Source organism: Diaporthe citri, assembly GCF_014595645.1.
Source record: "Diaporthe citri strain NFHF-8-4 chromosome Unknown scaffold_1, whole genome shotgun sequence".
NCBI classification, from domain to species: Eukaryota; Fungi; Ascomycota; class Sordariomycetes; order Diaporthales; family Diaporthaceae; genus Diaporthe; species Diaporthe citri.
The window spans coordinates 6,956,877-6,971,314 of record NW_025064846.1 but is presented as its reverse complement, the minus strand read 5'-3'; the positions used below and the strand labels follow the sequence as shown (position 1 = coordinate 6,971,314).

Sequence of the window (14,438 nt, the reverse complement as noted above, 5' to 3'; positions counted from 1 at the left end):
TGTTCTATTGTCATCATACAAATCCCACATATAGATTTTGGTTACAATACCCACTAACAAAATACGCGTATCTTAAAAGTTTGCCAAGCAAACATCCCCGGTGTCCTCGGCGCCGGGTCGGTGCCAGTTCCAGCGCCGATGTGAAGAGCCTCCTTTAATTGCTGATTACTGGACCTGACTAACATGCCCCCTTCGAATCCTGTAATCAAGGGGCGTCCGGAACTCCGGAAGCTTGTGGCTTAGCAATGAGGAAAGCGGGCCGTCCACCAGGAGCATCCACACAAGCATCCTGACGCCTTACGATGACGATCAAAACTCATCGCAGAACGTAGATACTACTCTGACCGGGTGCCTTGTGGAATGGTGGTATTACAGTTACGACTGTGGTTGTTACCAAGGGGGGAAATTTCATCCGAACCTGGAGCCTCTCCCGTGTGAGCCAGAGGGGACATACAGTCACCATAATCTAATGGCTCCAGTCAGGGATGGAACTTACTCTCGGTCATATTCAACTTCCATGGCTACATCTATGGCGTAGAAGCTGATTGTATCATGATTCTCTTTAATGGCTAGCTATTCAGCTAGAGAACGCCGCACCGACCAGGATTTTCACGGATTTTGTGGTCTCTGACAATTGTAACACCTGGATAATACTGACACCGCGCCATCACATGCAAGCCAATGAAAGTTTTGGATGATTAAAACCACTGTGCAGCAACAGTTTTGGAATCTCAGATAAAGCGCAAGTATGGAAGTCGCAACACAGACATCGGCCTGGCTGGCACTTGCACCTTCACTATGTGAAATCGAATTGTGACTCCCGTCTCTGAGCTCAGCTCGTGCCTTCTCTAGACATTGTAGCCATCAGGGTTTGTTTGTTTTCCGGAACCTGTTCCCCTGATAGTTCGAACTACGTCTTGCTCTCACATCAGACTTCAGCATCTTCCAGAGAATAGCTGCACGCCTTTGAACTAATTCGCTCAAACCCATATTTCGGACACTCAAGCATTATCATAATGAACGAGTCACGCCCCTTTTACATCTTAGCCATGCTCTTGAGCCTCGGAGGTCTCGTCTTTGCCGAACTTGTTTCTCAAAATGACTTGTTCCGCGCTCTCGCTCGCTACGAGAGCGTATCGACGTATTACAATCTCCTCAAGGTAAGGGCTGATGGTCCCTACGAAGGTTAACTTCGAGATGTCTAACTTGTGGTATTGTTTAGTCTTACCCACACTCCCTGGATGGCTTCCCACCAGTCATTGGTGTGACCATGATTGTTCCCGACAACGAAGCCTTTGAGAAGATCGCAGACTGGGACTCCAACGATGATACCAAGGTGTTAAATATCCTTCGATATCATATCTTCCCAGGCACGGTCTCTGTGGGCACCGTTGAGGAAGGAACTCCAGTCTTCTCTCCGACACTCCTGGACGGCGCACGCGTCATCATCGACAGGCAGCACGGAGACGAGGTGGTGTTCACATCCGGAGCCGATAGACGCTCAATGCTACTCGAAGGCGACATCGATTTCAGCGACGGTGTGATTCACATTGTTGACACCATTATGGCCCCGCCTCCCAGCCTGGGACCGGCCTGCCGCGTCCACAAACCACTCAGCGCCTTTCTAGGTGCTCTGTACCAGACGAACCTGTCCGAGCAGGTCCCAGCTTCTAAGAACGTCACTATCTTCGCCCCCAACAACGCAGCCTTCCAGCGCACGTCCGGCGCCATGTCTACCCTGTCGCAGTCAGAGCTGCTGGAGGTCATGAAGTTCCACATCGTGCCCACCGTGCTCTACAGCAAAGACCTCGTCAACGGTGCCAGCTGGCCCACCCTCGGCGGAAAGAATATCACCGTCACCGTCGCGGGCAACAACCGGTACATCGACTCCAGCCAGATCCTCGACCCGGATATCCTCATCGAGTTTGGCGTGATCCACATGCTGGGTGACGTGCTGAACCCCGCCGAGCCGGACGCCCGCCCGATCCCAACCATGATAGCGCAGCTGCCTGCCTTTGAGCTCTCAGGCAGCACGTCGACGGGGAGCAAGGTCCCCGTGCCGTTCACGAGTGCCCTGCCGTGTACGGCTGACTGCCCAATGCCCACAGGTGAGGTCACAACACCGGAGAGCACGCCGACTGAAAATGGTGGTGCTGAAGCACTTGCTTCCAAGTGCACGGGTCTCGCGGGCGCGATGGGTGTTGGTATGCTCGGTGTTGGCATGCTAGAGGCGGCGGGTGTGCTGTAAATTTTGAGGATGCCGGATTGTTAGCGACCCTGTTGAGTAGCACTGTTCGTTCTTATTTTATTAGGCACTTGGGCACACATAGTAGCCCCTGAAAGTTGCAAGTGGGGTCTGCCAACACGGGATAGAAGCTAATTGAATCGCCTTCGCCGTGTCACCTTCGACGGCGCGAAATACCAATTGAAAATGTCACACTCAGTACGGCTGGACCAGTAATTTTTGCAAGAGCAATCAATGCTTGGTTCTAGAGTCTAATGCCTAGAATTGATGTTGTCGGGGTATGGAATGAGAGAAATGCAGTATGCCAGGCGTGAGCCAGAGTGTTCTTAAAAGCAAAACGACGGATGTGTGAAAGGAAAGGAAAAGTCAAAACCGCCCACCCCCGTTGCCTCCAAAATTCGCCATGTCCATGCCAGCTCTCCTTGCCATGCCCGTCCTTGTTGGGAGTCAAGCAACTCCTCGGGTCTTCCCAAAACTCCTCAAGAATGTGACATAGGAAATAAGGAAAAGAATGCAGGAAACGAGTCAAAGACCACCAGTGGAAACAATGCATGATGTGAAGCCTGGACCGCCGAAAAAGAAAGAAAGAGAAAGGAAATATGCAGGGATGGTGATGCAGTCGCGAGACCAAGTGACGCGTCTGTCGTGCACGGGTCCTGAACAGAAAACATTTGCCGACATAGTCCGCGTAGTCGTCGATGCCCAGGAGATTTCTGTACCGTTGGGACGACGAGACCACTCTTCACATGGTCAAATCAGCGCCGAGGCGTCGGGGGTGGAGTGGGATTTCCAGGAGGCGGTCCAGGGTTGACGGGCCCGGGACGCGGACGGGGACGCGGGCTGGGCGGCGGCTGGGGCCGTGGAAACGTGACGAACCCAGGCTCCCCGCCGAGCTTGCTCCCCCCAGCCGTCACCGAGGGCCCACTCGCCGGCCTGCGAGGCGTGGGCGGCGGGGTGGGATTTCCCGGGGGCGGGCCCGGGTTGACGGGGCCGGGGCGAGGGCGCGGGCGGGGACTGGGAGGCGGCTGGGGCCGGGGAAACGTGATGAAGGCCGGCACGCCGCCAATGAGCACGCGGATCCCGACTGCTGCGGATTTGGTTGGGTTTCCCGTAGAATGTTTCTGCGCGGCCCGGATGGCGTTCTTGGCTTTGAGGCTTCCGGTAGCTTGGAAAGTTTGGGTGCTCGGCGCACCCAAGACGTCGGTGTTCATCCCCATCGTGACCCGTGTCGCTCTTCGAGGTCAGAAACAAGTGCGAGATTGTTTTGGTTGGTGTGATTCGATCTTGTCTATACTGTGAACTGGTGATTTGGCTGATTTCAGTTGCTCCCAGGTGAGGTGGCTGGGCTCTTATATCTCAACGATTAACAGATATGAGACTGGTGAACTGCTCGATGATGATCTGACCCATCTGCAGCTCACCGTGAACAGATTCCAAGCGCATCTTATATCCCGAGTCAACCCAGTGAAGAGAGCCCCTAAACTGCTACCTAGCAATGCCATCTTGGTGTCTCCGAAATCTCGAACATTGTCAACTCCTGAAGGGGACCTGTTCATGGTGACACTCTGGTCGCTGACTCCGCCATCCTGGACGTTGTACCTCGACTCCTCAAGGCACCGACATAGCAGCCGTTTCCCAAGTTCAGATACTCAATCAGCCAAGTTACGAGCATCAACAATCCGCGTCGACGGGGTGGCCATCCTGAAGGAACGCGCACGGATGACGAAGGGGACAATGGAAGACATCGACGAGTCTCACACACTTCCCCGCCACTGTCAGAGAAAACCTTCTTTTCAGAGCCGCCTAGCAGGATCTGGCCGTTGCTAGGAGCCATCATTGGGGGCTGGATATAGGGCAGTGGATTCGGTGTTGAATTCGATGCCTGCTATACCGGCTTGACGATTCCCTCGATGGGTGTCCAGAATGGGGCCCGGGGGTGGGGTTCCAATTTCCAGAATTGGTAGTGTGAGCCTGCGGCCAAGAGAGCTCAGGTCTGAGGTGGTCCAAATACGGCGGCGCCTGCTCCTGGAGGGTGGCCTGCATCTGCCGTGGGACTCTCGGCTCTGTGTTACCCAGGGGGTCGTCTCGGTGGGAGGACGGTGAGGTGCCATTTCAGGATGCAGCACTAACGTCGGTGAGGCTTAGAGGGGCTCAACCCAGAATTCGCTGTTCTGTTTATTCTGTTGCCTAAGGTCAGACCCTCGCCCACCCAGCATTCCGGATGGCACGTGCCACGAACAGGGGTTTCCAACTGCCGTCTGCTGTGCAGCGTGCTGTGCAGAGTGCTGTGCAGAGTGCAGAGTGCACGATCTGCATTGCTGTGCGGGCCATGAGTCTGCCGCGGAGTGGAGAGTTGTGCCAGGGGGCATAGGCGCGTATCACGTCATGCTGGGGCCGCTGGTGTGAAGCATCTTGTGCCTGCAAATCTGACAAAGAACACTGCCGGACCCCCACGAGGAAATCAGAGGTTGAAGCTGGAATCAAGCTGGACGAGAGACGCAGAGGTCACCGTACGCTCATTGGTGGCACTGGCACTTCTCCCGCTGCGGATGCCGGTCGGGATGTGGTAGCGCTGGGACTAAGCCGCGACAGAGGAGTCTACCAAACCAGCAAGGCATATCTTGACCGAGAGATGAGCGATCACGAGATCGATGATTGTTAATCGCTGTGCTGCCATGAAGCTTGAAGCAAGGTAAGTGTGCCTCGTCGTAGAACGTGAGTCTGTGGCCACGGTGGCTGTTGACATTGGATTACCTTAACCCTCCCTGCGAGGGACGGCGTGCCGGCATGTAGGCCTGCAGGCCGGTAGGCTCTTGGTAGGGCTCAGGTAGCGCAATAGGGCTGAAAAGGGTGGGCCGGGCCTCTAATCGGGAGGCCAGCCGAGAGGAGGAAAACCAATCCTTCGGGAACGGGGTGGGGGCCATCGACCCAGGCGTAGTACAGCAGGAAGGCTGTTGGGTGGCGTTTAGCAGGAGGAACTTACCCCTTGTCTAAAAAGAGCTGGTTTTGTATTCTGACAGGTTGCACAGTAAGCGCGGGCGGCAATCGACTGAACTCTGCTCGTTCTGTGTGACCGCAGTGCCGGTGTTGCTCGCCGCTTGACCAGGACAGGAACAGGGGCCGGGGATGAGAGATGACATCTGATAGTGGCAGTAGGACTAGAAGGATTCGAAAATGGCAAGATGCGTAGCATATGATATCAAGAGCTGAAGGTTGCAAGGCAGAACATCCTCATGATCCGATTTTGCAAGGCTCAACTGCTGAAGCACCAGGTGGGACCGGTCGACCCACCTAGGATCCCCGGACAACGTCCAAGTCAAGGGGACAACACCCAAAAGTCCGGAAATATTTGTCTTCGCAGCAACGATTTCGCTGGTCACAGTGACATCATTTCTGTTACCCATGTTAGGTCAAGAGGTGGAAAGGCAGTGAGTGCAAATTCCTAGGGGTCTCTCGTCTTGCCAAGTCCTCTGAAGATGCCATACTATTTCAGATCTGCCTCGATGGCGAAGCAGGCTCTGCTGCCTAGATGTCCCTTCGGAATGGCTCAGAAAGAAAGTCCATAGGGACTCATGGGCCACAATGGGACTGTAACCCAAGGACGATAGCATGGCTCACTAGCGACAAGAAGGACAACATCATGCTCTGCCTTAGTTGCACGATCGCCCTTCGCCTCATCCGGAGCAGCATAGCCAGAAAACAGTTACGAGGCAGATTGATGGTCCACCTGGCTTGCCAATTCAAAGGCATCGATAGAAATGGCGAAGCTCTTGACCATTGGTCGAGGCCCGGTGTCGTGGACGGGGCCGAGCAATCCGTTGACCCTGGGTACACTCAGCTTCGTCGAAATACTGTGCCCTTGAATGACCCTTTACTGTTCAGGCTGATAAAGCAGACAGAATCCGAGACTGGACAAATGATCAACGGGCTGGGCTTATGGGTATTCGCCAGTCTTTGTCGAGCTTTCGTAAATACGGCGGAGCCGGGTAGCACACGGCAAGCTGGTTCGGCCCAAGCCTCAGGTCCAAGGCAGGTGGCCGTTGAAAAGCAGGCCATGGAGGCCAGAGGACTGCGCATCTCGAATGAGCATGTTGATGCCTAGTAGAGAGTCCTTTCCATCAGACACACGAAGGCAAAACCAGCAGATCTGCAGAATATGGCTGAGCCTTGGCTAGGCACTGAGAATATCTCTGTTGTGATTGGAAATGGAGGTCGGCATGCTGCGCAAAAAAACCCCGGCCCTCATCCTTTGATTATCTTTCTATCTGGGGGTATCGATGGACCTGTTGACTCGTGCTGTTGCAATCGATCCGGCGCTACAGTCTCCCACGTCGACCACCGCAACCCTAGGGCTATCAGCAGGAGGGCTAATGTCTCTGGGACGGCAGAGCAACCTCGGGTGGTCAGCAGGGCTGACGCACCTTACCTAAAAGCAGTCCCACCCAAACCCGTCACCATATTTACCTTTCTTGCCTGAAAATTCAGCTTGTCGATGAGCCACCCCTTTTCATTCCAAAAGTCAGTCTCGAAACTGTCATCGATACCTGAGTAAGTCAATGCCCCAGTCTCCGCTACCCGCCACATAGGCCTCAGCACGTCGCCTGTAAGAAGCGACGGTGCGCTGACTCATCAGGGAGCCTTGAATCTGCCCCAACCTCAAACGAGGCTGACATGTCCCGGCAACTCGGCCCATTAAAGGCTGTTCAGCGGTAACTCCTGCGATCTCTCGAGCGACTTCTGCCGCCGCGATAGCCACCGCCATAACTGTCGCGACTTGGGCTGCGACGACGGTCATAATCCTCCTCGTATCGTCCTCGGCCCCTTCGACCCTTGGGTGGTTGGGGTGTCCTGGACCTACTCCGCGAATATGAAGGTGACCTCGCACGGTATTTTCCTCCCCTGCCAGACGCGGCAGGTGACCTAGATCTCGAGGCCGATCGTGGCCGGTATGTATCGGATGGAGGAGGTGGGCCTCCCCTTCCAAAGCGGCCTCCACCTCCACCTCGAGGACCACGCCCACGCATGCCACCCATTCCTGGAGGACCTCGGGGGCCCCTACCACCGCGTCCGGGAGGCGGGAGTCGAGGGTCGTAGTTTGCGCCATGAGTTGCAGTGGGAGGCGGGGGCGAAAACTTGCGACGCGGTAGGACTATCGACACGCTGATGGTGGCGCCATCGAGCTGGGCCTCATGCATGTGAGCGATGGCCGCCTCAGCATCGACTTCGTTGACGTAGAGGATATATGCAGCTCCGCGATTTGTACCAACTGTGTGGGAGAGGTGAACGTCAGTATGCGTATGGGATCAATAGCTGCCAAGTCTGGGGAAGGAAGCCTACACTGCCGGCTCAGGGGCACGTCCATATCGTCGATTGGGCCGTACTGCCCAAAGATCTCGCGTAGATGCTCTTCAGTGACATTCTTTGTCAAGCGCTCGACGACGATCTGCCCCCATGTTTAGCGAAACGAGCGCACGCCGGGCAAGCAATACCACCAACCTTGGTGCTCTTCAGAGGACTCTCGCTGCGGGTGCGGCTGCGAGAGCGGCTGCGGCCGCGGCTGAGGCTACGCGCCCTATCATCTCTGCTCCGACTCCGAGTGAAGCTGCGACTCCGGCTGTCTCTGGTTCGGCCGTTACGACGAGGTGGGGGAGATCGAGAGTCTCGGGACGGGGAGCGACGTCGCGAGGGGGAGTGGGATCTGGATCTGGATCGTGAGTTGTAGGACCGACCGCGACTGGGCGACCGATCGTAGTCGGGCGACCTTGATCGCGAAGGCATGCTGAGCTACGATGAGTCGAGCGGTGATGTGGCAGGGCCAAGAAGATGCAGACAGAGATGCAGGCGTGGAATGCCAGAAAGACGGCGGAGGAAAGGCAAATGCTGGAAACGACGTGCGCGAAGAGCGCATCCGCCATCGCGGTTCGAAGCAGCCGTTTTTGGCGAATTGAGTGGTCCGAGCTTCCTGAACCGGTCTTGGCAGGGCGAGATCCACTAGAAACGTCACTTCCTACATGGGCCGTGTCCTGAGCTCCGAAACGGGCTCCTCTGCATGCCCAGGTGCCTAGAGCTAGGTAACTAATTTGTAATTACAGAGATGAACTATCCAAAGTACTTGCTTCTGATAAATGGCTGCGTTTTCTACATTGGAAGCACAATTTTGTGCCATGCCATGAGCACCACAGCCATCAATGTTACTCTTGCCTATCTGAGCAAGCCACAGCTGAGAAACTCTTGCTTGCTGCTTTCGGCTGCGTGCGGCCTGCCAGGCTGCCCGGGGTACGAGGGGAAGGCCTGCTTTCTGATTCTCGCAAATACCTGTGCTTGCAGACATGGCCTCTCCCAGCCAACAGCAGGGGAAGACGTGCAGGCCTTTTGGAAATGACATCTCAGGTCTTTCTACTGCCGACTATCAGGCCCGAAGTGATGGGTGCGACGCCGAGGTTCTGGTGAGATGATAACTTACCCAAGTACTACGCATTTCTCACACCAGCCACTGTATCCGTGAAAGAACAAAGGCTCTGCCCCGTTCCAATCCCGACAAGCCCGACGTCGTCAACCCGCCAGTGCTTAGCTAGAGGGTCGTCAAAGAATATTGACTAGAAGATTGAAAGCAGATCCTGATGAACCCCAGACCAGGGACAACACATCGACAGCCTCGCCGCGGCCTACCCCCCTCCAAGCCGAGGCTCAGGCCCGGATATCCTGTCCACAAGAACCCGGACGGTGATTCTGCAAATGAGTTGGGACGGGGCCACCGCCGCCCTCTTGCACTTGGTGCTGCCGTTGCACGATGTCATGAGGTGTTCGTCCCACGGTATGTCATGCCACCACCAGCACCCAGATGTATCGGCCGAAAATGGCTTGAACGGTCCTAGTCCTGCTTGCTTGTTTGTGTATGCCAGTACCAGCCCAAGGGGTCCAGCCTATGGGAGGGTATGAATGCCTGCTCCATTACCCAGTCTCCGGGTCTAATCTTGGTGGTACTCCCGTCCTTTTTATCTTCGGACGAACACCTGCCACTTGATACTCCGTCACACAAGACTTCTCGAGTCCAATATCCAACCTCGCTTCGTCATGTCGGACAGCATGCTGCAATTTGCTAATGAGCTGTGGCCTGTACCCGTGACACAAGTGTCTTCCAGCCTGGCTGGGCCCAAACTGCTTGGAGGGGAAAGGATGGGCTTCTTCCTCTACATCACACCACGCGGTCTGCACATCACTGTCGGCTCGCATCCACTGACGCACTCCGCCGTCAAGACTGAGTTTTTTATTTGACATTAACCAGGCGTGCTTTGCGGCATCTCTGCCCTAGCTACTTACTGCTTTTGTGTCCACTTTCTGTTACTCAATGTGTCGTCCAATATCACGCGCTCCTGATATCATCGGCCCTCTGGCAGCTCACAAGCTTTCCAACATGAATCATGGTGACCTCACTTTCAATTCTTGCGGTGGTCCAAGATGACTGGAAATTTTTGTGACGCATATACAAGGCAGCTCCGCCCTACCTTGATTTCTGAGCGGCTTTACCAGTGACGCGCAGGCCAAGGTGTGGACACGTTGACCTGGGCGCCGGTATCAGCATTGACATGGAGGGTGTGACGATACCGTAGGGACATCAATCATCAAATGACCGATTCGAGGGCTCAACGAGTTGGCATAGATGTCGCGCGACACGTTGTCAAGAAGGAAGCTCCCCAGCTTGTTTTCCTGCCTCGGGCCCTGAGCCTTCATTGTAGACTTGTTCGATTTTGTTGGCTACCAGCAACAGGGCGACACCCATTTCTGCGACGGGTACATAATCATCTGTTTTCTGCACTATCTCGCGTTTGCTCTCGTCCATTTCCTGCCACATCTTCATACTCGGTTTAATTGCGCATGACAGATACGCCCTACCGAGGTACCTGGGTATTCAAGTGTGGCCATTTCTCGGTGCCTCTCTCGTTCTTTCCCTGCCTTTGTGGTTCTTACCCACTGTTATCCCTCATCTCAGCCAGTCGTGCCTCCTTCAGGAAGAAGCTGCCTGGGTACCTAGGTATTGTTCACAAGAGAAAACATCTACCTGCAAGGCGACTGCTTTTCTCAGAGCTTCGCTCTCCCAACCTCCATTTCATTTGCATTTGCATTTCAATCTTCTCCGTTTGCTCGCTCGCTCGCTCAAGATCTCGAATTTCGTTTCGCACTCCACTGTGGTTTTGTTTCCTTCATCCTTACCTTGGTACTTGTGAGCAGCAACGATGCGACCCTGGGCGCGTGTGCTTCTTGGAGCCTCCCTCCTGCAGGCTGTCGCAGCATACTGGATGGAGGACATTGCACACTATGGCCTGGCTCCCTTCAACCCAAATCCGAAGTACCAGGTTTTTCGAAACGTGAAGACCTATGGAGCAAAAGGAGATGGCGTGACAGACGACACTGCGGCCATCAACGCCGCCATCAGCGACGGAAATCGCTGCGGATTCGGCCGTGTCTGTGACGGCGCGACAACCACTCCCGCCACTGTTTACTTCCCTGCTGGGTGCGCACTGTCTCGTCGCAATGTCTGCTGCTGTGGACCTGATTGCTGACTGATGTCTCAGAACCTACAAGGTCTCGTCTTCTATTCTGCAAACCTACTATACTCAACTGGTCGGCGATCCCACCTCCATGCCCACCATCAAGGCATCTGCCGAAATGGCTGGTCATGGGCTCGCCGTAGTCATCGAGTCAGACCCATGGACTTCCGATGGTCCTTCCTACACGCCAACCAACGTCTTCTTTCGCCAGATTCGCAACCTGATCATTGACACCACCTCTGTTCCGGGAACAACCTGGGCTATTCATTGGCCATCGGCTCAGGCGACCTCCATACAGAACGTTATCTTCCATCTTCCACAGACACCCGACAGCGACCACACCGGTATCTACATGGAGGAAGGCAGTGGAGGCTTTCTGGGCGACCTTGTCTTTTACGGAGGTCAATGGGGTGCTCGATTCGGTAACCAACAATACACGACACGCAACCTGACCTTTGTCAATTGCCAAACAGCCATCCAGCACATATGGGACTGGTTCTGGGTGTACAAAGATATCACCGTCGTGGACTGTGGCGTCGGCATTAATGTGACCGGCCCCGCAGTTGGCTCAGCTGTCATCATGGACAGCATTTTCTACAATGTCTCCATTGGCATCCTGAGTTCCAGAAGCGTCGATAGCGCAGGCGAAATCCCCGGTCGGGGGACGTTGGTCATGGAGAATGTCATTTTCCAGAATGTTGAGTCAATCTTTCAAGGGAGTAATGGCAGATTGCTGGAAGCTCAGGGCAGCACCGGAGCTTTGATCAGCGGCATGATCCTTGTGCGTATCCTGTTCAATGTTTGCGAGTTTCTTGCTGACGGAGGGCGCATTAGGGAAATGTGTACACACCCGGCGGCCCTGCTTTTGTGTTCTCGGGGCCAAACGACTGGTTCTCTGCTCCTGCTACACTCAAGGAAGGCAACAGGTACTACACGCGGTCCAAGCCGCAGTACGAAGACAAGCCTGCCAGCATGTTTGTCTCCGCCCGTGCGTTTGGTGCCAAAGGAGATGGAAACACAGATGATACGGTCGCCCTCACGAACTTCTTCAGTTACCTCTCCCAACATTTCAGTCAGGGCATTGTCGGTTTCGTCGATGCAGGATACTACAAAGTCACCGACACAGTTTACATCCCTCCAAACACTCGATTCGTGGGCGAGACTCTAGCATCTATCATCATGGGATCTGGGCCTAAATTCTCGAGCACAGATGGCCCACGCCCTGTCGTACAAGTCGGAAGGCCGGGGGAATTCGGCTACATCGAATGGAGTGACATGATCGTCTCGACACAGGGCTCAACTTCTGGCGCCATACTCATCGAGTACAATCTGTCAGGTTGCTCGGGGTGCCCAGAGCCATCCGGGATGTGGGACGTCCACGTCCGCGTGGGCGGCTTTGCTGGCTCGCAGCTTCAGGTCACAGATTGCCCTACGACACCGACCCAGACAAACTTCATCAACCCGAATTGCATTGCTGCATACTTGGGCATGCACATAACAACCCAAGCCAACGATTTATACATGGAGAACAATTGGATCTGGGTCGCTGAGTAAGTATCCTTTTGTGCCCCTTTTGAGAGATATACGTGATATGGAGTGTGCTCACTGCTGACAGCTTGCAGCCATGATATCGAAGATTCTAACAGCACTCAGATCTCGGTCTATGGTGGTCGTGGCCTCCTCATCGAGTCCGAGGCTGGTCGCATCTGGGCGGTTGCTTCAGGCGTTGAGCACTGGACTCTGTACCAGTACCAGCTCATCAACACTCAGAACATCTGGATGGGCCAGATTCAGACAGAGACACCCTATTATCAACCCAATCCGCCCGCTCCATCACCCTTTAATGATATCGACAGGGCGCTGAGCGACCCAGACTTCCCGTCTGACTGTGCCATCTTGCACGAGAGCTACATTCCCGGTTCTAACATCACTGCTCCTTGCGAGATGGCCTGGGCTCTGCGCATCATCGATAGCAAGGATGTCCTCGTCTATGGCGCTGGGCTCTACAGCTTCTTCAACAACTACAGCACCCTGTGCAGCGCTGGACCGAAAAACACGCACACAAAATGCCAGTCCAGAATTGCGTGGGTCGAGGACCATACCGGCGCCTCGGAGAACGTCGTCATCTATGACCTCTACACAATTGGCGCCATCAGCATGGTAACAAACAATGGCACTGATGCTGTGCTGTGGTCTGATAATTGGAGCGTCTATGGGGAGTCGATCGCCCTGTTCAAGCCATAACTACAACTGTTTCGCAAGCATCTCGAGATCAACGACAATTTGGTATGATTTCGGGCCATCTCGAAGCCGCGTGGCCTTGGGCCAAAAGCTTCTTAGCCGATGTTTTCATGCCTTCTTCGCAGTTGGCGTGCCTTCGAGGAATTTGCCAGAAGTTTACCGATTTTGGTACGAGTTGGCGAGTTTACCTAGACAAAGCTTTCTTTCTATAGACGTGGAGCAAGATTCAAAATGAGATTCCTACCTGGTAATTTCGGCGGCTGTTATTGAGAGATTTGAGGTTCTGTCAAATGTTGTCGTCTTGAGAGCAGGGTGGTATGTGATATTTGAAGTATTGAGCAAGAAATGAAATTCCGGGCTTGCTCATTAGGGATCTTAGTTTATAGCCCACAATTCGTGTGACTGATCCCTTGCTACACTCGGCCGGTGACAATATTGTAAGACAACAAGGATACGGCACCCATGAGGTTTGACCCATGTCACCTTCAATAACATTGCTTGGGGACATCCTGTGCTTATCGCCGAGGCACGCGGTTGACCCCGATCAGCTGGCAGTATATTACCGTTGATGTTTCCGTAAGGACCAGGCTTTCACCACCGAGTTCAGGCACAGGCACATCGTAGAGCTCCAGTGTAGTTGGGCAGTCACAATTAGTCTGACTACTGATGAGTGCCATGAACAGGCTTGACTGCGCCTTCTCTTGGGCTCCGTCCGCAAGTTCAGGGAGAAAAAAAGGTAGATCATGAAGAACTAAATAGAGGGTATTCCTCTCAGCCCAAAGCACTTTATACAAACACGGAGAAAGTGGACATCCAGCCTCAGTGGTATTCGCGCCCCACTATCCAATGCCTTTTCTCATCCCCAATTAACTTTTCCCGCTGCAAAGCATCATCAAAAACTTCAGAATTGAGACTTGCACCTGCATCGAAGGCTTTCCCAGTTTCTTTTAGCAAGTCTCGTCATCAATCGACAGAAACAATATCAATCATGCCTCGACCGGATCACTCTGGATCATGCAGCAGGAAGGTACGTCATAAATTCCACCAGGCCCATGGGTATTGGTAGCTACTGGTTTCCATGGTTACCAACGCAACCAAATAGTCTGCTCACGCTTGCTATCATAAGACCCACAAAAACGGCAAGTGGTGCTGGCTCCCTGGTGAGATTGAGGAGCTCAAACGACAGAAAGCCAGCGGTTCGATCACGTTCAACGAGATATCCAAGGTTAGCTACATCTTCCCATACTCCGAGGTACCAGGGTTGAAATGAGGCCTGATGATGTCTGACAAGAGCCTCCGTGCCGCGCCTAGTCCTTCGTCACCAATGGGATCAACCGGCACGGCACTCATCAGTGCCACAAGAAGTACTTCCAGCTGTCTTATGCGGAGCCCAAGCAGCTGTA

The 14,438-nt window shown here is 54.2% G+C and overlaps 4 protein-coding genes across 4 annotated transcripts; 2 read left to right on the top strand and 2 right to left on the bottom strand.

Annotated features, from left to right (window-relative positions):
- Positions 1-1,016: 1,016 nt before the first annotated feature.
- INS49_001842 (uncharacterized protein) lies at positions 1,017-2,248 on the top strand (the record flags this gene model as incomplete). The annotated part of the gene is made up of 2 exons (XM_043162663.1): positions 1,017-1,160; positions 1,223-2,248. The coding sequence occupies 2 exons, from the start codon at positions 1,017-1,019 to the stop codon at positions 2,246-2,248; spliced, it is 1,170 nt and encodes a 389-aa protein (XP_043031169.1).
- A 752-nt stretch (positions 2,249-3,000) lies between these two features.
- INS49_001841 (uncharacterized protein) lies at positions 3,001-3,462 on the bottom strand (the record flags this gene model as incomplete). The annotated part of the gene is made up of 1 exon (XM_043162662.1): positions 3,001-3,462. The coding sequence occupies one exon, from the start codon at positions 3,460-3,462 to the stop codon at positions 3,001-3,003; it is 462 nt and encodes a 153-aa protein (XP_043031168.1).
- Positions 3,463-6,948: 3,486 nt separating this feature from the next.
- INS49_001840 (uncharacterized protein) lies at positions 6,949-8,160 on the bottom strand (the record flags this gene model as incomplete). Its single annotated transcript, XM_043162661.1, has 5 exons — positions 6,949-7,511; positions 7,583-7,688; positions 7,742-7,826; positions 7,882-8,024; positions 8,077-8,160. The coding sequence occupies 5 exons, from the start codon at positions 8,158-8,160 to the stop codon at positions 6,949-6,951; spliced, it is 981 nt and encodes a 326-aa protein (XP_043031167.1).
- A 2,319-nt stretch (positions 8,161-10,479) lies between these two features.
- INS49_001839 (uncharacterized protein) lies at positions 10,480-13,038 on the top strand (the record flags this gene model as incomplete). The annotated part of the gene is made up of 4 exons (XM_043162660.1): positions 10,480-10,757; positions 10,819-11,491; positions 11,629-12,344; positions 12,417-13,038. 4 exons carry the CDS (start codon positions 10,480-10,482, stop codon positions 13,036-13,038), a joined length of 2,289 nt encoding a protein of 762 aa, XP_043031166.1.
- Between the last annotated feature and the right edge of the window lie 1,400 nt (positions 13,039-14,438).